The sequence below is a fragment of the Ambystoma mexicanum genome, chromosome 9, assembly GCF_040938575.1.
Source record: "Ambystoma mexicanum isolate Mex_15411 chromosome 9, UKY_AmexF1_1, whole genome shotgun sequence".
NCBI classification, from domain to species: Eukaryota; Metazoa; Chordata; class Amphibia; order Caudata; family Ambystomatidae; genus Ambystoma; species Ambystoma mexicanum.
In genome coordinates, this window is record NC_090931.1 from 981005369 (window position 1) to 981028422 (window position 23054).

The 23054-nt window shown below is 48.1% G+C and overlaps 1 protein-coding gene across 4 annotated transcripts in view; it reads left to right on the forward strand.

Annotated features, from left to right (window-relative positions):
* Positions 1-23054, forward strand: part of METAP1D (methionyl aminopeptidase type 1D, mitochondrial) — a 1748106-nt gene that overhangs the window by 1103743 nt on the left and 621309 nt on the right. For all 4 annotated transcript variants that reach the window (XM_069616211.1, XM_069616212.1, XM_069616213.1 and 1 more), the window contains 3 exons: positions 1615-1764; positions 2253-2401; positions 2897-2939. In XM_069616211.1, the coding sequence (XP_069472312.1) occupies positions 1615-1764; positions 2253-2401; positions 2897-2939 (342 nt within the window). The remainder of the gene's footprint in view (positions 1-1614; positions 1765-2252; positions 2402-2896; positions 2940-23054) is intronic.

The window sequence follows — 23054 nt, forward strand, 5'->3', positions numbered from 1 at the left end:
GCCACCAGGCGGACTAGGTTACAAAATTATAATTTATAGCAGAGGTGCAGTCAGTTAAAAATAAAAAAAGCCACCTGTCCCTGCAGTCACTTTGTGTTCCAGCACTTGACAGAAATACATATGACCTTTGAACCTTCCTGTGTAAGGCTGGTGCTGGGGGTGCCAGTAACTATCTTAGCAAAGGCAATTGTTTACTCTATCATTTTGCCATGGAGCCTTTACGAAAGGCGTGGTTTGATTAGCAGACCCTCCTTTTAGAAGAAGAATTACCAGACTCATTTTATTCATTAAAAATTGAAAAAAACATAGGCTATCCTGCCCTCACCAGATGACATTCTACAACACTCCAGCAGAATTGATAATGGCATGTCCTCTGGTGACTGGCCTCCCCAGAATACCATCCAAGAAATAAGGAAAAGATGTAGAAACCAGTGGCGACATGCCAGGGCCAAACTGTAAAAGAATTCGGGCAGAAGAAAGCATGTGCAAGAAAAGGCTTTTCGAATTGGGCGATGAAGTCATAGGCCAACAGCGACAAGTACAGAAAATTGCCCCCAGATTCATGCCTGAACTGGTCATGGATAGCCCAAAAAGAGACCAGCGTCACAGCTGCTTCAGCCCAAAAACAAGTGACAGGGAAAGCGTTCCACTTTCAAAAGCTTCGGAGTACAATTAATGAGTATGTGAGTAATGCAGGGGAAAAAAACCTGAAGGACTTGTCGAAGTAGTACCAGAAAGCAATGAACGGTTCAGCCTGCAAGACCCAGGGGAGGGATCCTATGGAGACAGAAATATAGAAGACGTGCAGGAAACCAAGTCAAGGAGAACAATTGGAAGGCTACCAGACTGGCGGGAGAAATTACTAGCAAGACCAGATACTTTTGGCAGGGAAGGGGCGGGACTGGGCGAAGAGGTAGAAGGGATAATTCACACTGTTAACGAAAATATATTTTTAGGAAAATCTAAAGTAAAGAAGTTTGAAAGCTGTACCCAAGGTGGGCTCCGTCATTGCACCATTACGTTCTGCCCGGGATTAATGGCCGAAGCTATGCCTCACAGTTCGCTTCGCATTTAAGTTAGACGAGTGCGTAGCTATGACGGGATCTCACTGTCATTCTGAAGGTGTCATTGCCGTACAGTGTTTTTTTGTTAAGGAGACACAGAATTTAGAAATCCTGCAAGACACGTGTTGAATGTTTTTGGTTGCAGACGCCCGAAGCGTTCAAAACCTGACAAACGTGCTTCAGATATTGATTTTTTTTGTTTGCTTGTTCTTGTATGAAAATCTCATAAACGCCCAACAAGAAACTTGCCTTTTACCGCATTTGGATATAAATGTTTCTTATTGTAAGACGGTGGCGCCTTTTCCATGGTAACAAAGGCATGTTTTACCGAGAGAGACATTGACTGTCTCTACAGTGTGGTTAACAGGATGTCTAAGTCCATAGTAAGAGGCAATGTTAAGTTCAAAAGGGCAGCGAAAGACGCACTGGGGCAGCCTTAAGGGGAGGCCGCTCCTTGAACCCAAAGGGCACGCTGCCATGAAGCAGGAGGCACTGTCTGAGAACATGAGCCCATTGTCACGCTGGCTTTTCTGATCTTCCTTTCCTCCAGCACATACAGAGGCCAGACTATGTGACGACAGGCATTGTGCCCGACTGGGGAGACTACATTGAAATTAAGAATGAAGATCAGATTCAAGGGCTTCGTCAGGCTTGTCAGCTCGCCCGCCACGTCCTACTTCTGGCCGCCAGGAGTCTAAAGGTATCTGTCAGCACACTAGAAACCATTCTTTTGTACTCCACTCTCTGTTCATTGTGTGGCTGGATTGGGGCCTGACATTTTAAAGTATCCAGGGGGGACATGGGCAGTGCCTGCGTGAGCACGTTGGATATGTTGCATTTGGAATTATGGTAAATCTCAAAAATGGTTCGCTTTTCATATCCCCTGGCCTGTATCATTGTGTCTAATCCTGTTACGTAGCTGTATTGGCTTCCACCTGTTTTCATGTTTATCATACGTTGTATTAATATCCATCGTTTGGCAAAACCCGAATAGTCAAATACAATTAAAACTTGACAGAAAATTAGCCCACCTCAGTAGTGTCAGCTTTTGTATCCACCCCGTGACTGAACTACACAGCAAACTTTGATACACGGCTTCAGTCAGTGCTTGAGTCCATGATTCAGTTTTAGCATAGTGCAGAAAAATCCTGCTTGCCATCTCAGCGTTCTTATTGCTTCATTTTCTAGGTTGGCATGACAACTGAAGAGGTGGACTCGATTGTGCACCATGAAATAATCGCCCATGAGGCCTACCCCTCTCCGCTAGGCTATGGGGGGTTCCCAAAGTCGGTCTGCACCTCTGTAAATAACGTGGCATGTCATGGGATTCCTGACAGGTATTTATCTTGCAAAAATACTTATATTAACGAAAAGAGAAGCCGTCTAAAATATTTCTCAGCCATAACGTGGCCTTAGCAGTCGTTTTTGGGGCAGCATGGATCAGTATGTGAAGCTAATTTGTAAATGTTACCATCAGAATTGTGTTTAATTTATCCACAGGTAAAGGTTACATATTATTTTGCGTAATTGTTCTAGTTGTGGGAATAATAGCTCAGACATTTGAGTGCAGGAAACCTCAGGTGATGACTAGCACCGAGCACCACGAAGTCGCCAATAACAATCGAAGCAGAGCGCATCCAAAGGCTGCCATGGTTTCTGATGTGCAATTAAATGTGCTCTTTTGGAATGCGCGACCCCTAAAGGCCGCATGTCCCCCTTTGCAGCAAAGTCGCACTGTGATGATTGGGGGACTTCTGTTATTGGCTGTTTATTTTTGATTCGCTCTGATTGACGAGTGTCCAGCGCCTTTAATTCTCCTGTTTTTATTTCAGCCGCCCACTCCAGGATGGAGATATTATCAACATCGATGTCACGGTAAGTCATGTAGATGGGAGAGAATGGCCTTTGGTGAGCTTGCAATGGCGTAGACAGACGGATGCCCGCTTGCTTCCGCACTGCTTTTATCTGTCCCCCCTCTTCTCCTTCGGCAAGTGGGGCCAGGCCTTGCTCGAGTTTAGGCCTGGAATCGGAGGAACTGAGATCAATGTTGGCCTAAGTGAAATGTCAGCCCCATCCTGCTATGTGTCATGTGTTGGAGACGGTGTAATTGTTATTGATCTGCCGCGTAGTTAATGCAGGGCCCCGCGTCCCGAGCAGCTGCCGGAGAAAGCTATGTTGCGCGGAGCTGAGGCGAAGAAAGGCAGCATTTTCCCCGCACTCTGCCCAGATTGATCGTCCTCTTCCTGCTGATTTGGAGTGGGGCCTGTCATTATCTTACTCTGTCATTAAAGGCTACATTGGCCTGTGGGTGTCAGTCTATTTGGACAGCAACTCTTTTGCTGCTAGTGTTCCTTACATTTATTAAAATATCTGAAGATGAGGATGTGCGTTTTACGCTGCCACTAGAGCGCTCAACCCTTCAATAGGGAAAAGCCTGCCATTGCACCAAATCCTTCCTTCATTTTCCGAATGATTTTATTTTCGGTGAAACTTTTTCTGTGCATGCAAAAACTGTTAATACGACATCTAATGAATGCAAAACCGAACCCTCATCGTTTCTAATTTGGATGCTCAGACAACAAAGACATGGTATAATTAATTGCTTTTGCTTGTCTCCAAACGACTCTTTTTCCATCTTTGTTTGAATTCTCTTTTCATAGTTGCCAAATATGATTTTGACTCCTACATTGTTTACCTCCCTGATTTAGCCTCTTGATACGACACAGTCAACCAGACCATCCTACCATATGGCCTCTACCACATTATGGGAGCACAAGCAAAGGCATTCGGCTGCCTTATGTGATTTATACAAGGCCTCTCACGCCAAGTCAATATCGCCCAATAGCTGTCCAACCCCATTCAACCACACTGGTGTCCCACAGTGCTCATCACGTTCCCCCTGGCATTTTAACATCATTTCTGAGGCTTGTGGAATCTGCTTAGATCACATGCTGTGCATAGGCCGCCGACATCTAGTGGAAGCTGCGGAGTATTACAGTTTGTTTTTCGAAACTCGAAAATGGGCGTTGACACAGGGCGTGCCAGTAATACTATCCCTAGTGTGACGTCCACTGTACCCATGATCCCTCACGCGTCTAGGACTCTCAGATTGTTTTTTTCCGCCATACTTGTCAGAAGCATCCCGCAGAGTTCCCTGGCCTTAGCCATAATTTTGCAAAATATCTCAATATTTCCCCATTTTCTCCACCCCAACATCGAGTCACCGAACTTCGACACTCGACGCCGGACCTGAGAAGAAATCGACCGTCGAGAGCTGCACGACGGACTTGGGCCTCAGAAGGCCTCTGGCCTCGGCCCGGGCCTTGGAAGGCCTCTGGCCTCGGCCCGGCAAGTAGGGAGAGTGGGGGGTGGTACATACTCTACACTATATATATATATATATATATATATATATATATATATATATATAGGTACATTTTCTTATATATTCCTACACACACTAGCCCGCTGCCACAGGGTGCGTATGGAGGGTACCCCTTTCCAATTTTGCCCCAAGTGCAACCGCAAGTACCCTTGGGTTGACAGACACGCCACGTGTAACCTCTGCTTGCCAAGGGACCACCCTGAGGCGAACTGCAGAACGTGTAGTCGATTTAAACCGAAGACCCTAAAGGACCGTTCGATCAAAAGTTGGGCCCACCACGCCAGGCGACAAGTGGCCATGGCAGCGGAGGGCGCCTTCAGTGATGGCAGCAACACCGTGCTTTCGGACGGCGAGGGCAACGTGGCAGGCAAGAACAAGTCCCCGACCTCGGAAGGTTGTCCGGTAGGGCAGCTATGGGGAAAACCCCCGGCGACACAAGCGCTACCCACAGCACTTCCACTAAACACGCAAAGTCCAACCGAGACTCGACGGGCACGTTGAGTTCTCGGAAGGAGGCACACAGAGAACGGTCCACCGAATCGGTGTCCTCTGGGCATTCTCGATCAAGATCGCAGCATGACACCAGGCAACCATCCACTGTTGCCAAAAGTGCCTCGCTCCCCAAGGTAACGGAGGTTCAATCGTAAGAAGACAAAGCCGACCTCTATCCCCAGGCCGCACTACAGGAGTCGGCGTCAGCAGACCGCATGACGGCTGCTACCGAGTCCCGACCTCCACACTCTAGTGATAGGGACACTACCCCCGAATCTCAACGCCAGACGTTGAAAATCTCCAATGGAGTGAAAAAACCGGGGTAACACTCTTCCACCCACGGGGAGGGGGAAAACAGCAGAAGAAGCACTCTCAACCTTTTTCTACACCACAGAAACGGACAGACAAGTCACAGTAGTCTACACCACAGAAACAGATAGACAAGTCAGTCTTCTGTCAATTTACCCAAGACCCCTGCACAAGGCCATAGGTCCAGTCAGGATAGAACAGGGAAACTCTCCGAGGAAAGAGTAATCCCCAGCTCTAAGGAATGGTCTAGTGAGGATATAGACAGTTATGTCTAGGATGTCATCCCTGGCAGACTTCTATGCCAAGAATCCTGAGCACTTCCTCTCCTATACCCCTGACGGGGCTACACCCTCAGGGTCTAGGGACCCACAACCCCCAAGTAAGAAATCCTGGGTTGAAGCACCAACACAAAGACCCCTTCTGTATACAGCCTTACTCTCAATATATTGAGGATCCACTTTTGATTGAGGATCCAGATTTGGGCACGTTGGGAGACCAAACTGGGATGGACTACTATGGGGATGACTAGGACCAAGAGGAGGATCAGGATGACCCAGAAACCTACAGGGTAGACTCCCCAGTAGGCAAAGAACCTCTGGTTACCGACTCCCCGGTCGACAACCAACCTCTCCTGAATGAGGTGTTGTCCAGAGTGGCAGAACACTTCCGCATAGATACCCAGGGAGCACAGGAAGAGAGGGATTTTGCAGAGGAGCTAGTGGGAGAAAGGAGACCTGTTGCCCAAGCCATCCCAATTTCAAATCTATACAGAGAAGAATAGACCCTTCCCTTCTAAATCCCAACCTCACCAGGGCAGTAAACCCCAGGATCGAAAAACTATTCAGGGCAGCCCAGTCAGACCCGCTGTACATAAAGGGGCAACTGAAGCCGGACTCCCTGGTAGTGACAAACACCCGAAAGAGGGCGGGAACGCCCCTATCATCGTCTGAAGCTCCCCCCGACAAGGAGTGCAAAAAGATCTATGGTTTGGGTAGAAAGGTAGCCTCCACTTCCGCCTACCAGGCAAGGATTGCCAACTCCACCACCCTACTGGCGAGTTGCAACTGCCACCAGTGGGAACAGGTCGCGGCACTCATCGACTCCGCCCCGGAACCTTTAAAAGGCCAGTTGGCACAGGTTGCGTCGGAGGGAAGAGCCGTGTCCGGTTGCATCCTTGAATCAACCTTTGATGCCGCCGATAACGCCGGAAGACTGATAGCAGAGATCAAAAAGACATGCTTGGTTACGACAATCTGGGTCCAAACCCGAGACCCAAACATCGTTAACAGACAAACCGGTGGAGCCTGATCTACTGTTTGGCAAGGCGGTAGAGGACGTGCAAAAAAATGCCAAGGATGAGTACGAGACTCTCAAATCCCTGGGCCAATTAACCAACAAACCCCCAAATCAAAGAGGGAATGGCAATTTTCGTCGACCATGCGGCCAAAATTCCCAGAGAGGCTCCAACTATTCCCAGGGGCAGGGTACACCATGGAACAACAACCAGCAGTCTACCGAGGGTTATGGCAGGGGTAACAAAAGAGGACATGGTAAGGGTAGAGGCACCCCCAGTAGAGGCGGCGGCACGCCTCCCCCAAAACAGTGAGGGTCCCTTCTCATGCATCCGGAGTAGGGGGACGCATTTCCAACTTCACCCAAGCTTGGGAAGGGATCACATCAGACAGATGGGTGCTGTCCACAATGTCCGCAGGATACTGCATAGAACTGTTAGAGCATCCCCAAAACCACCCTCCATGACAAAAAGTACATTCATTAGACCACCAGAAGATCCTCCTCGACGAAATCGCCAATCTTCTAGCAAAGGACGTAATAGAACTCGTCCCGGGTCACCAGGTAAACAAAGGTATTTATTCAACTTACTTCCTTGACAATGCTCCCAGTATTGGACTTACGGCCTGCAAACAAGTAAGTCAAGCCCCAAAAATTTTGCATGACTACTCTCCAAGAGGTAATCCCCCTCCTAAAAAAGGGGGATTACATGGCAACACTGGACATGAAAGATGCTTATTTTCATATTTCCATGTTCGCAGCGCACAGAAGATACTTGCGCTTCAAAGTGGACAGTCAGCACTACCAGTTCAAGGTACTGCCCTTCGGGATAGCCTTGGCTCTAAGGGTATTCACCAAGGTACTGGTGGTGGCGGCGGCACACCTACGCAGGGAGGCAATCCCAGTGTACCCTTATCTGGACGACTGACTCATCACGGGGAGACCACAGTAATTTGCAGAACAAACATTCAAAGAACGATCGACCTCCTCTTCGAATTAGGTTTCTCCATAAATGAGTTAAAGTCAAGTCTGGTGCAAAGCACCTCCAAACAGTTCCTAGGAGCTGTCCAAAACACACAAGAGGGGTTGGCCTTTCCATCAGAGGAAAGCATTCGGAATATACTGCTGCAAATTCCGCAGTATCAGGCCGGTCGCCAGATAACGGTACGCAAAGAAATGCGTTTGCTGGGCATGAGGGCGTCATGTATTTACCTGGTCCCCCAGGCTCGCCTGCGCATACGTCCCATGCAAGAATGGTTGGCGAAACAGTGGTCTCAGACAAGTGGTCAGTGGAACGATCTAGTGGTCGTTTCGTCAACACTTGTACAAAGCCTTCACTGGTGGACAAGAGAAAATCTGTCCAAGGGGAAACCCTTTTATGATCCCGAGATACAGGCGGTAGTCGCAACGAACGCGTGCCTGTCAGAGTGGGGAGTACACCATCTCCACCACACAGCTCAGGGTCTCTGGTCTCACTCAGTGGCCAAGAACCATATCAACCTGCTAGAGCTTCTGGCAGTATTCAGAGCGCTTCAAGCGTTCAAGCCCTACCTGTTGAACCTGTCAGTGCAGATCCTGACGGACAGCACTATAGCCATGTTTTACCTGAACAAGCAAGGAGGGACTTGTTTGCCAAATATGTCCAAGCTTGCCCAGAAAATTTGGATATGGGCACTCAGACGGAACATCTTCCTTTCATTTCAACATGTTTAGAGATCCCCTCCCAGAGGAACACGAATGGTGTCTATACAGAGAAATCGTAGAAAATGGCTTCTCAGTAGGGTTTCCCCACTATAGACCTATTTGCCACAAGCGAAAACAGACAGTGCCCAGGATTCGCATCCAGGTTCCCCCAACCAGACTCCCAGGGGAACGCCCTGTGGATGAATTGGTCAGGGATCTTTGCGTACGCTTTTCCACCAACACCTCTCAACAGGAAGGTGGTCACCATGATGAACAGAGAATCAATGACGCTCGTCATAGTTGCTCCCATGTGGGTGAGACAACCGTGGTTCCCACACTTACGCAGACTAGCGGTGTGCGAACCCATCAAACTCCCGGGCTGGTACAGCCTACTGTCCCAGCACCAAGGTCAGAAAGTGCATCCTCAACCCAGCTCAATGAACCTGGCAGCAATGGTCCTGAGGTCATAGAGTTTGGACATCTCAATTTACTGCAGAGATGTATGGACATCCTAAGAGAATCTAGGAAGCCGAACACGAGGCACTGCTACTTTGACAAATCGAAAAGATTAGTTATCTGGTGCCAGAATAAGCAAATCAACCCAGTTGATTGCACTCCTTCCACAATTGTCACATACATGCTCCACCTGCTGGACGCAGGGTTGGTTTTTAACTCCCTAAAGGTACACCTGGCAGCTCTGTCAGCATACACCACCTCCCATAACAAGGTGTTGTGGTTGAAAGTACCAGTGGTTAAAGCCTTCGTGGAAGGAGTAAAGAGACTTCACCCTCCAATTTCTTACCCATCACCAGGATGGGACCTTAATGTGGTGCTATCTAAGCTCATGGGCCCCCCATTCGAGCCCATGCATAAAAGCAGTCTCAAACACCTGATTTATAAGACGGCCTTCTTAGTAGCTATTAGATCTATAAGAAGGGTCAGTGAAATTCAGGCTGTGTCAGTGCAGGATCCTTTCTTTACGGTTCAAAAAGTTAAACTGGTTTTACGTACACACCCTAGGTTTTCACCTAAGTTTATTTCTAAATTCCACGTGAACCAATCCATCGAGCTTCCGGCTTTCTTCCAAGACCCACAAAGCTCGGCTGAGGTGAAACTACACACCCTAGATGTGCATAGGGCGGTCGTATACTATGTAAACAAAACCAGACTGCTAAGGAAAACAGACCAACTGTTTGTCTCCATAGCTACATGCAAAGAGGGAGATCGCGTCTCTAAAGGTGCCATCTCTAAGTGGATTGTGAACTGTATCCAGCTGTGTTACTCCCTTTGTGAAAAAACTTTGCCTTTCACGCTAAGAGCCCACTCTACAAGAGGCATTGGGGCCACTCTGGCTTTCATTGCAAATGTACCCCTTGACACCTTTTGCAAAGCAGCTACTTGGAGCTCTATTCACACTTTTACACAGCACTACTGCATTGACACCCATTCCAAGACAGATACTCAAGTGGGACAAGCAGTTCTAAGACATTTATTTGCTCATGATCCTTCTCACATCCCACCTCCTTCTTCTAACACTGCTCGTTAATCTATGCACAGCATGTGATCTAAGCAGATTCCACAAGCCTCAGAAGGGATACATTACTTACCGTAATCGTATTTCTGATGCTTGTATCTGCTTAGATTCACATGCGACCCACCCTTCCCCCCCTCTGAGAGAAGGCGCATGGATGCTTGTAGTCTTATCTATCTGCTTGGATTATCTGTACTCACGCTACTCTTCATGCTACCTCATGTCAGAAAAAATACAATCTGAGGGTCCTAGACACGTGAGGGAACATGGGTACAGTGGACGTCACACTAGGGATAGTATTACTGGCACACCCTGTGTCAACGCCCATTTTCGAGTTTCGAAAAACAAACTATAATACTCTGCAGCTTCCACTAGATGTCGGCCTATGCACAGCATGTGAATCTCAGCAGATACAAGCATCAGAAATACGATTACGGTGAGTAATGTATCCCATATATGATATTCTTGACTTCGGTTGTCGAGCACAACCCAATGCCTATCCAGACATTTGTAGATGATAAATCATGCTCCACCTCAGAAAAATACACACTATCATAAGATAATATGATTGCATTATCAGGGCTAATAACCCTTAACCGCCTCAAAACAACTTAATCAAATAATGGAATTGTCTTTTTTAAAGATTGAAAATGTTCAAGAATGCATATAATTGTATTTGTATAAACGCACCCATCTATTTTTGTGTTGTGCACTATACATTTTTGCTATAACATTGCTGTGCCTTGTAATGCTGCCCTGAAAAAGCCTGGCACATGTTGGCAGGCACTTTAACTTGAGGACAACGGCAGACACTGTAGCACAAGTAAGAATTCCAATACATATCTAATGTCTTACATACAAAAGGGATATTACGTTTCTTTCTGACTCAACCAGTCCTAACAAACAGATTCCTCATTCCCATCTAAGGGATAACCAATGGCAAGATCTGTCCGGTGTACCATTTTGGTAACCAGTCAGAATCTGATGCCCTTATACAGACATGCTCTAAATTGTGTAAATTGTGTTGTGCTTGAGGTCACAGTTGAGCAGGCTGTACTTGATTTTCAAACCAATGAAGGGACTAATAATTCTGAGGTCTCTGGAAGGTGTCCTTTTTTAGCCACAGGTCAGGAGGCTGTTGGTGACTAAGGTTACTGAATTAGAAAGCCAAGTGAAGCTCTAGCTAAAACGTGGTGACTAATCTGAAACTGATGAAGACAAAGAATGGACATTGTTCAATGAATAGAATTATGGAGAGGAGATGAGGGTGAGGAGTGCTGATATATATGCTAATGCAATTATACGGCGAGAAAGACACAATTCTATGACGCTGGCTTGGCTAGTAAATTGGTAGATGGGAACAAGAGCTTTTTGTCAAGAACCGAGGCTTCCTCCCCCAACTCCTCACCTGATTCTTCTGGGAAGGATTCTTTAGGGTTGGCCTCTGGCTTCTTCTGATACCTTCTCCTTGAGGGAGTCTTGTCTTTTGGAGTCCGGACCTTCTTATCGTGTAGGTAGGGTCTGGCCGCTCCGGAGGCCACCTTGGCAGAGATGTGACTCTGACCTCGGGGATCCCCAGAGGGCCAGTCCGAATTTCCAGGGAAAAAGCACGAATGAAGAAAAAACCCTGTTTCCGAATGGGCTCAGATGGGGGACCGTCGGTTCCTCTCAATCGACAAGGAAGGCGTTGTTTACTCCACACCAAAAAGGAATGCTGGTTGAATAGATGTCTGATTCCACAGGAGAAAAGGCAACACCACGTGATAAGTGACAGAAGATGGATATAAATAGGATTAGGACGAAAAGAATATCCTGAGCAGGTTGTGAAAGGCTGACTGAAAGGAATAGAAATGTATACGGTTATAGTCCAATAAAGCAAGAGCTAAAGGTTCCCAGGGAGTAGTCTGAGTAACAGGGACCCAACCAGAGAAAGGCAAAGGCAGCGCCGATAGAAGTATGAAATACTGGCGCCTACAATTCAAAATGAAATATTAGAGGAAAGGCAGAGTAGCGAATGGAACGCAGCTAAGAAAGACAAACTAAGAGCAAAGGCACAGAACCAGGTGGCGCTGAGACACCGTGAGTGGAAGGAAAAAGAAGATCAGGAAGAGAGCAAAACAGAACAGACAAAAAGAGGCACGGGCAGCAAGGAGGAGGGAGACTAGGGTAGGATTCAAGGCGGTCAGTAAGTTCGCTGTAGGCACGGAAGGATCCACAGAAGAAACTCCAACACACGAACCGAGCGTTGACAAACAGATACAACGCACCGGCTTGTGGGAGGAGCCAGCCTCTTAAAGGTACGGCGGCCATCTTGGGTGAGGACTGGAGCGCGCGCTGATCATAGCCTCCGGCGCTTCCACAATCTCCAGTTCCTGACAGTATACCCCTTCTTTCTCGGGGCACCCCCAGGTTTGCCCGGATGAAGTCGATGGAACATCTGCACCAGACGTGGGGCATGTATATGGCTCACAGGTTCCCATGTCCTCTCTTCTACTGGATAGTTCTTCCAATGAACCAAGTAGTATAACCGCCCTTTGCGGTAACGGGAATCCACCAAATGAGACACTTCATATTCTTCGGGTGTTGGGGTCACTCGGGCACGTGAGCGGTTCACCGGTCTCTTGAAGGGATCCTCCTTATATTCTTGGAGAAGGGATACGTGAAAGACCGGATGCACCTTCCTAAGATAGTCTGGTAGCTGGAGCTTATATGCAACTGGATTGCTTTGTTGCAAAATGGAAAAAGGTCCAAGAAAACGAGAGGAGAACTTCCCCCTATGAACCCATCTAGGTAGATACCTGTTGGATAACCAGACCAATTGTCCGACCTTCCAGCTGGGATGGGCGTGACAACCCTTGTCAGCCCACCTCTTCTGCACTAGTTGACTCGCTTGGTGTGCTTCCTTAGCGAGCTTGTGCACTTTCTGTAGGTCTTGTAGAATCAAATCTACAGCCGGGATCTTGGTAGAAGGAGGACTGAGCCAGGGTAGGTGTTGAGGATGGTATCCGTATGTACAATAGAAAGGGCTCATCTGGATCGAGGTATGAAGGGAATTGTTATAAGCAAATTCCGCTTGTGGGAGGAAGCGATACCACTCTTCCTGTTGTGGAATGCAAAAACACCTAAGATATTGTTCTAAATTGGCATTAAGTCTTTCCGTTTGGCCGTTGCTCTGTGGATGATATCCTGAGGAAAGAGCCTTGTGAATCCCGAGAGCTTGGCAAAGAGAGGACCAAAACTTCGAGGTGAATTGGGGTCCTCTGTCAGAAACAATGGTCTTAGGTAAACCATGAAGACGAACAATGTCCTGGAGAAACGTTGTGGCCATCTCAGAGGCTGAAGGGATTTGCTTGAAGGCTGAGAAATGCGCTAGCTTGCTAAAGGAGTCGATGGTCACCATGATTGTGGTCATACCATATGACGGTGGGAGATCCACGATATAATCTGTGGATATATGTTCCCAAGGACGGTCTGATAGGGAGTGTTGTTGCAACAACCCCAGCGGCCTTCCTGTTCGGTTCTTGTTGGAAGCGCATACCGAACAAGCAGACACATACTGGTCTACATCTCTTCTTAAGGTAGGCCACCAGAATCCTCTCTGGATAAGATCAAAGGTCTTCCTAATACCGGAATGACCGGATAGGGGGGTGTCATGACACCAAGAATGTATCAGCCTTTGTAACTCCTTAGTAGGAATGTAGAGAGCTCCTTCATGATAGAACAATCCATCCTTATCCTGGTTAACAGATAACGGAAGTTCGGAACACCTCTGATACTGTGGGATTAGGTCTTGAAGGAACGAAACTGTAGAAGCTAGGACTGTGAGACGCGGAAAACCAGGTTTGTGTTCCTTATAGGAACTAGATGACTCTCCTAAGCTTCTGGACAAGGCGTCCGCCTTCCTGTTTTCTGTGCCAGGTATGTAAGTAATTATAAAGTCGTATTGTAAGAAAAAATACGCCCATCTGGCGTGTCTGGTGTTAGAACATTCCAACTGTTGCAAAACCCAAAGGTTACGGTGGTCTGTTCTAATGGTGAATTGATGTGTGGCTCCCTGTAGGAGATGTCTCCATTCTTGGCAGGCCAATTTTATGGCCAACAGCTCCTTTTCGATAACAGAGTAGTTGCACTCACTACTAGTCAGTGTCTTGGAGTAGTAAGCAACCGGATGTTCATAGCCATCTTCAGTCCTTTGGAGTAAGACTGCCCCTACCGCCCCTGCAGAAGCATCCGTTTCCAGAATGAAGGGCTTGGCCTGATCCGGTTGGACCAGGATGGGTGCTGTAGAAAAACATTCCATTAGGAAACTGAAAGCTCTTTGGGGTTCATCGCCGAATATGAACCTCACGCCCTTCTTCAATAAGGAGGTCAGAGGAAGTACCTTCTTGGAGAAGTTGGGAATAAACCTCCTGTAAAAGTTAGCCAGTCCTAGAAACCCTTGTAGTTCCTTGACATTGGTAGGTTCCTTCCAATCCCTAATACCCTTTACTTTATTAGCATCCATCTCAATACCATCCTTGGCCAGTATGAAACCCAAGTAGGACAAAGTTGTGGATTCAAATGAACACTTCTCTGGCTTTACCAGTAAATGATGGGACTGCAGACGCTGTACAACTATTCTGACCAATGATCGGTGCTCAGATAAAGACTTGGAAAAGATTAGGATGTCGTCCAGGTACACTACTACCGACAAAAACAACATGTCGGCGAATACCTTGTCCATGTACCTCTGGAAGATGGCTGGTGCGTTTACGAGACCGAAGGGCATCACACAGTATTCAAAGAGTCCGAAGGGGGTGCGGAACGCCGTCTTCCACTCGTCACCTTGCCTGATTCTCAAGAGGTGATAGGCGCCTCTTAGGTCAAGCTTAGTAAAGTACACCGCCCTCTGTACTGCCTCCAAGATATCCCGGATAAGGGGCATGGGATATCTATCCCGGATGGTAATCTTGTTTAGACCCCTGTAGTCTATACAAGGGCGGAGCTCTGTCGAGTCCTTCTTGGGAATAAAGAATAAGGAAGCCCCACAGGCGGACTTGGACTCTTGGATTAAGCTGTTCTGTAAATTAGCGTTGAGGTACTCCTATAGCCTTCCTCTCTGATAGCGACAAGGGGTACATTCTTCCAAAGGGTACTACCGCCTCCGGGATTAAGTCAATACAGCAATCCTCAGGTCTATGGGGCGGTAGTTGTCTGGGTATGGTGTCCATAAACACCTCTGAGAAGTCTCGATAATGTACGGGAACTGAGGCCACAGTGACAGGTTCCGGAACCCCACGCCAGCAGTGTTCTAGGGTGTTAGGAGAAGCAGACCGGTTCATACAGTGGAACTCACAGAAGGTCGAATTGAAAGAGACCCTGTTGGCAGTCCAATCAATGTGAGGGTTGTGTCTCCTTAACCAAGGAATCCCTATAACCAACGGAAAATGAGCAGCACGGATCTGGTCAAACACCAAAAACTCTTCATGTTGGCCTAGCCTCATCCTTAATGGAATGGTCTCCAGCGCTATGGGTCCGGACGACCGGGGCCTACCATCGACCCCTTCTACTGGAATCGGGGTGGCCTTGGGTATAGTGGAGATTAGATGCTCTGCCGCCCACTTAGAGTCAATGAAATTTCCAGCAGCCCCGCAATCTAGCATTGCGAATACCTCAGTGGGGGAATCCTCGGTCAACCACAGGTTGACCCGAAACACCATAAGGCTATTATCTTCCGGGGTGCTCACTGCTCTTGTGTAGTAGCAAGGGTGCTTGTTACTTCCCCCGAAACCTCCCTTGCTGTGGATCGAGGGTGGAAGTTCCCTGTCGTCGAGGTGGGACTTCAGGAAAGTCTCTCAATAAATGCTTCGAGGAGCCACAGTACATACATAATCCTGCCTCTCTCCTTCTTCTTCTTTCTTCTTGCGTCAAGGGACCGCGAGCCGCCCCAATCTGCATAGGTTCATCCGTACCAGGGTTAGCTCGAGGTGGAGGAGCAGGGGATGGTTGACTGGACTGTTGTGGGAAGCACCTGGTTCTTCTTTTTTCGGATCTTCTTTCTTGGAGACGGAACTCGATCTGAAGTGATAAAGTCACCAATTCCTGAAAGGATGCCGGACGAGCCACTCTGGCTAGCTCGTCCTCGATTTCTTCACGAAGACCCCGTCTGTAGATTGTTTGCTGAGCGGAATCAGTCCAATCTGCCTTGGCTGCCAGCCTCTGGAAATGGGAGAGATAGGTCTGTATGTCCGTGTTTCCCTGTTGGACATCAAGTATTGCTTCCAGAGAAGAATAGAATACTTCTGGTCTATCAAATCTTTCACCAAAAACTTCTGTAAAACGATCATAGTCGCTCAAAACGGGATCATCTCTGGTAACCAAGGGTGTGGCCCATGCGAGGGCGTTTCCGATCAGATTGGCTATGATGAACCCCACCTTAGATCTGGCAGTCTCATAGGCGTGAGGTCGGAAGGCGAAATACACTCTGCAGGCATCCAGAAATTCCTTCAGACTTCCCGGGTGACCATCATATTTGCCAAAGGAAAGGGGCATAGTAGGCAGGTCTCCACGATCATCTCGATGTAACACTACCTGCTGCCGGAGGGCTACGTTCTCTGTCCGTAAAGCCTGTACCTCTAAAGTAAGGTTCTTTAAAGCAGCTACCAACTCCTAATACTGCTCTAGTGAGGCCATGATGGTTGTTGGGCGTTATATGCTGTCAAGAACCGAGGCTTCCTCCCCCAACTCCTCACCTGATTCTTCTGGGGAGGATTCTTTAGGGTTGGCCTCTGGCTTCTTCTGATCCCTTCTCCTTGAGGGAGTCTTGTCTTTTGGAGTCTGGACCTTCTTATCGTGTAGGTAGGGTCTGGCCCCTCCGGAGGCCACCTTGGCAGAGATGTGACTCTGACCTCGGGGATCCCCAGAGGGCCAGTCCTAATTTCCAGGGAAAAAGCACGAATGCAGAAAAAACCCTGTTTCCGAATGGGCTCAGATGGGGGACTGTCTGTTCCTCTCAATCGACAAGGAAGGCGTTGTTTACTCCACACCAAAAAGGAATGCTGGTTGAATAGATGTCTGATTCCACAATTGTCCAGACTGTAGGGAGTATAAATGGAAGAGAACACCAGAAGTTCTCCAAATTGAATGCTGAGAAGAGTAAAGGATATAAGGAGAAAAGGCAACACCACGTGATAAGTGACAGAAGATGGATATAAATAAGATTAGGACGAAAAGAATATCCTGAGCAGGTTGTGAAAGGCTGACTTAAAGGAATAGAAATGTATACGGATATAGTCCAATAAAGCAAGAGCTAAAGGTTCCCAGGGAGTAGTCTGAGCAACAGGGACCCAACCAGAGAAAGGCAAAGGCAGCGCCGATAGAAGTATGAAATACTGGCGCCTACAATTCAAAATGAAATATTAGAGGAAAGGCAGAGTAGCGAATGGAACAGAGCTAAGAAAGACAAACTAAGGGCAAAGGCACAGAACCAGGCGGCGCCGAGACACCGTGAGTAGAAGGAAAAAGAAGATAAGGCGGAGAGCAGAACAAACAGACAAAAAGAGGCACGGGCAGCAAGGAGGAGGGAGACTAGGGTAGGATTCAACGCGGTCAGTAAGTTCGCTGTAGGCATGGAAGGATCCACAGAAGAAACTCCAACACACGAACCGAGCGTTGACAAACAGATACAACGCACCGGCTCGTGGGAGGAGCCAGCCTCTTAAAGGTACGGCGGCCATCTTGGGTGAGGACTGGAGCGCGCGCTGATCATAGCCTCCAGCACTTCCACAATCTCCAGTTCCTGACACTTTTGCCACTATCAAAAGAATGCAAAATCCAGATCAGAAATATATCACTCTGCATCTGAAAAGATGTACAAGTATAGCCTGGACAAGTAAGTATCTTTGAGGAACACTTCCAAAACTTGTTAAAGGAGGCAAATATATTGACTTTGTCACGCAAGGATAGAGACACTGTGAAGGCATCCATAGACAAGGCATAAAATCATGGACACTCTGAATTTGTACCCTGCAAGGGGGGTGTAGCAGTCTTCCCGACAATCAGTAGGCTCAGAACGGGGGCTTTACCAAACAGTAAAACCCCCACACTGATCCTCCTTGGAGCTAGAGGCCACCTTCTTCCCTCACCAGGAATCAGTTAAGTGTGCCCCCTGCACCTCTATCCACTCAGTGATGAATCCTGCAGACTCCTCACTGAACTCCCAGGCTGGGATCTCCTCCCATGTGGCCAGTTGAAGGCAGCCGCTACCTGATCCTAACCCTGGGGTGGTATCATGAGGGATGGTCAAATGGATGGAGATGGCTGTCAGGGGGAAGTGGGGACTCCTTTAGGAGAGACACTGTATTCATCTTCTTCTGAAGGTGAGGGTCTCATAATTCCCAAATATCTTATGGGATGTTGCCAGTGCACAAACAGTCCATGAAACTACTCAAAGATCATGCAATGAAAAGGCAGCTAAACAGAATAAGGTTTTACCTTGAGATTTCAGGAATGAAATGTTTTAGGTAAAGGTTCAGACACCAATGTTAAATCACAAACCTTTTACACAGAATTCCCTAACTCTAACAACTCTCAGTACACAAAACAATCAAAAGAAACTAAAAGCTCAAAACCACTATGGACTTCAGGATCCAATATGCCTGTGGTACAGGGACGAGGAAGAGGGACCCAGAATTAGTAAAGAAGTAACAATGAAAAGTGCTATTGACCAGAATGTGTGGTCTAGTTGTTGTGAAGCAGGACATTTGAATTCAGGAACGAGTTGCAGTTTAGGAGAGACATGGAAGAAGTAGCTGAAGCAGAGGCATCTCGAAGTGCTGGGATTGTCGCAGAAGTAGAGGGAAAAACACCAGCTGATGTGTGCAGTGAAGGCGTACAGCATTGCAGAGTGCACGCAGCGGGAAGCTGCATCAGGAAGAGGCCAGCCGAAGGGGAGACATGCTCCCAACCCGACCTCTGGCGCTGTGGTGTGCGAGAGGTAGCGGATGACCATTGGAGCTGGCAAAGCTCTGGAGAAGAGCCGTGCAGTCCCTTAAAAACCCACAGGTGCTGCCAGAAGAGTGGACAGGTTTCAGGAGGTCCCAGGAAGCAGAGACGTCAAAGAAGACCGGTCAGTTGGCCTGATTCTACAGGTGACCTGGGACGCTCCGAGAAGGACACTTGAAAGTGAGCTATAATTTTGCATATCAAACAAATAAAGCACAGAAGCAGCAAGGGCGCAATTCTCCTTTTATGGCACACCAACTTGGGGAAACCGGTAACCTGCATTGCCAACAGCCAAAATGCTGTGAAAAGGCAGTACAGAGGCAACAAGGGCTCAACTCCCCTTCTATTGGACACCAATTGGGGGGGAAACCTGTAACCCACATTGCGATGAGTCAAGAGACTATAAAAAGAAGCAGCCACTGTTCAACTCTCCTCACATAGGATACTGGTGTGGAGAATCTTGGAACAGATAGTGCCACTAAGACCAATTGTAGTTGTAGGAGTTTTCTTTCTGGCAGGCGAGTAGGAAATGGATCATAGTAGGTATTCCTGGCAGGCAAGTGGACCAGGAGAGAAGATGATGTTTTAAAGCAGTGTGTATGTGGCAGAAAGGTGTGGTTGAAAGAATGTGTTCTCTCTATCATCATTGAGAAGAACAAGTTACTTCTTACCTTGTAACGTTCTTTCGACTGGATGTTCCTCCGACGTATTCCTCATCTTAGATATCTCCTTCCAGCTCTGCTGGCCTCGGAAAATTTTTCTCTAGAGGGCGCTGCGCGTCGACGTCCTCCGAGTCGATGTCCCTCGACAGCCACCGTATCGACGTCGACGTCATCCTGCCTATAAAGGCCACGCGCAGCGTCCGTTGCTCAGTTCCGTTTTGTAGCCCACAATAATACTTTCTGGACTAGACTAATCACCCTGAAGGAGCGTAAACTGCAACAACACGGGAAGTAGAACTGCGGGGATGGATGGGAGGGTCGATGAGGAATACGTCAGAGGAACATCCCGTCGAAAGAACGTTACAAGGTAAGAAGTAACTTGTTCTTCGAAGGGATTGTGTCCTCCGACGTATTCCTCATCTTAGATAGGCTCCCATAGCAGTATTCTATTATTGGAGGAGGGAGTACTGACTTCACGCTGTCTTCTATTGATGAATAGAATGCAGTACAGCCCTTCCAAACCTAGTCTCTTGACTGGAGGAGGAATCCAAATTGTAAAAACGTGTAAAGGTATGGACAGACGACCATGTAGCGGCCGCAGAGATGTCTTTAACCAGCACGCCTCTTTTGAGGGCCGATGAAGTTGCAATACCTCTGGTCGAATGAGCCCTAAGGTTTTGAGGGGGCTCTTTCCCTGCCAGTTTGTAACATTCCAGAATGGCTAGAATGATCCATCTGGAAATGGTCTGCTTAGTTATTGGTAACCCCAGCTTGTGACCTGCGTAACCTACAAACAGCTGGTCTGCCTGTCTTATCCTGGCTAGTCTACTGATGTAAAAACTTAAAGCCCTTCTAGGGTCTAGCCTGTGTAACCTCTCTTCCTCTTTCCCCGGGTGAGGAGGAGGATAGAAAGATGGTAGGGTAATCTTCTGAGTGATATGGAATTTAGAAACCACCTTTGGGAGGAAATTAGGCTTCACTTGCAGGACAACTTTGTCTTTGTGAAATATTGTGTGAGGGGGTTTACAAGAAAGAGCTTGTAATTCGCTCACCCTTCTAGCAGATGTAAGTGCTATTAATAAAACTGTTTTAAGGGTAAGGAATCTTAACGAACAAGAATGGAGTGGTTCGAAAGGTGTGCCCATCAGGAAAGTTAGTACTAAGTTTAAATCCCATAGGGGAACTTGGAATGGTCTTGGGGGATAAACATTGGTTAACCCCTTTAGAAACTGTATTACCAAGGGTAATTTGAAATAGGATGGTTCTTCCGCAGTGCGCTTCAAGATGGATAGCGCTGCGAGATAGCCCTTAATGGTGCCAACTTGAAGGCCTGAATTTGCCAAATATAGTAGGAGGGACAAAACCATTGGCGTACCACATGAAAAAGGGTCGATATTCTGTTCTCTACACCAGCTGCAAAATCTGTTCCAACGGCAGCGGTATAAAGACTTTGTTGCTGGCCTCCTTGCCGAAAGCAACACCTCCATAACATCATCAGGGAGGTCCCAATCCTTGAACCTCAGCCTTTCAGAAGCCAAGCGTGAAGGTTGAGGGTTTTGATGTCTGGATGGAGAACCTGACCTCCCTTCTGTGAGAGTAGGTTCTCTCTGAGTGGAAGTCGAATTGGAGGGCAGATGGACAAGTCTAGAAGGTCCGGGTACGACGTTCTCCTGGCCCAATCCGGGGCAATTAGGATCATGGTTCTCCGGAATCTTCTCAACCTCCTGATCATTTGAGGAATGACAGGGACCAGTGGGAACGCGTACAGAAGCGGAAACTCCCAGTCCACTATGAGCGCGTCTCCCAGAGCTCCTCTCGGGGGAAATTCCCTTGAGCAGAACAGGTCGCATTTCCTGTTTAGGCTGGTGGCGAACAGATCTACCTGAGGGGTTCCCCAAAGGGCGAAGATCTCTTGAAGGACTTCCTGAGCTAGCTCCCACTCGTGGAAGACTGTGTTCTGCCTGCTCAGAGCGTCCGCTGTCAAGTTCTTCTCTCCGGCTAGGTGAACTGCCGATAGAGAGATTCCTTCTTGGATTGCCCAAAACCAGAGCTGCATCGCCTCTCTGCACAGGGGTAGTGATCCTACGCCTCCTCTTTTGTTGAGGTAATGCATGGCCACCGTGTTGTCCGTCATTATTAGGACATTCTTCCCTTGTACAGCTGGCAGGAACGCCTTCAGCGCAAGTCTGATGGCTCTCAGCTCTAACAGGTTGATATGTAGTCTGGACTCCGATGGAGACCAACGACCGCTGATGGTCAAGTCGTTGGCGTGGGCTCCCCACCCCGTGAGTGAGGCATCCGTGACTACTGTTATCTCCGGCCAGGGTTGCCAAAACTGTTCTCCTTTCAGAATGTTCTCCTGACAGGCCCACCACTGATGGTCTCGAGCTACTCTGTCGGGAACCTGAAGAAGATCTGTCATTCTCCCTGAGAATTGTGACCACTGAGTCCTCAGTGCCCACTGGAGGGATCTCATTCTCAGGCGAGCCTCTGGCACTAGGAAAATGCAGGATGCCATGAGGCCTAGCAACCTCAAAAAGTCGAAGGCTGGGAGACGTTGGACATGTTGGAACTTGGTAACCATCTGTTGAATATCCTGAGCCCTCACCTCTGGTGGCGAGGCTTTTCCCAGGGAAGTGTCCAGGATCGCTCCTATGAACTGGAGTCTCTGCGATGGTATCATTTGTGACTTCTTTAAATTGAGGGAGAAGCCCAGTCTGTGAAGGAAGTGGCACACGTGACTTAGCTGGATCTGAGCTTGTTCCGAAGAAACAGCCTTGATCAACCAATCGTCCAGGTAGGGGTAGACGTGAATCCCTTCCCTCCTTAGACTTGCAGCCACTACCAACATTAACTTGGTGAAGACCCTCGGGGCGGAGGTCAGCCCAAATGGCAGCACTCGAAATTGATAGTGAGAGTTGCCAATTGCGAACCTCAGGTATTTCCTGTGTTTGAGATGGATAGGCACATGGAAATAAGCGTCCTGAAGGTCCAGAGATACCAACCAGTCCTGGAACTGAAGGGCCTGGAGGATCTGAGAAAGAGTGACCATCTTGAATGTGTCTTTTCTGAGGAATTTGTTCAATTCTCGCAAGTCCAAGATGGGTCTCAGTCCTCCGTCTTTCTTTGGAATGAGAAAGTAAGGGGAGTACCAGCCATTGTTCCTCTCCGCTACAGGTACCGGTTCTATGGCACCTTTCTCTAGCAGGTCCAAAATTTCCTGCAAGAGGAGCGGATCTGGAGCTTTCTGAGAGCTGATCCCAGGTGGATGACTCAGAGGTATACGTAGGAAAGGCAGGCAGTAACCTTGGGCAACTGTTTCCAATGCCCAAGCATCTGACGTGATAGCCTGCCATACCGCCAGATGTTGAGTCAACCTGCCTCCTACAGGTGTCCTGTGAGGGAAGTCCTCAGAGTGGTTTTGGGGCGGCTGATGCAGATGCCGATGGTAAAGAGGCACCTGTTGTTGCTGCGGCTTTTGAATATCTACCCCGTCCACCTCGGGTAGTTCTTCTTTGACCCCTTTGAGCCGGTCGTCCTCTACCGCTTCCGAATGCGGAGTAGAAGCGAAAGGACTTGCCCCTCGCAGAGGTTCCTGTGGGACGAAAAGGAGTCTGACGGATTGCAGCTCCTAGGGATTTTGCTGCTGCTTTTGA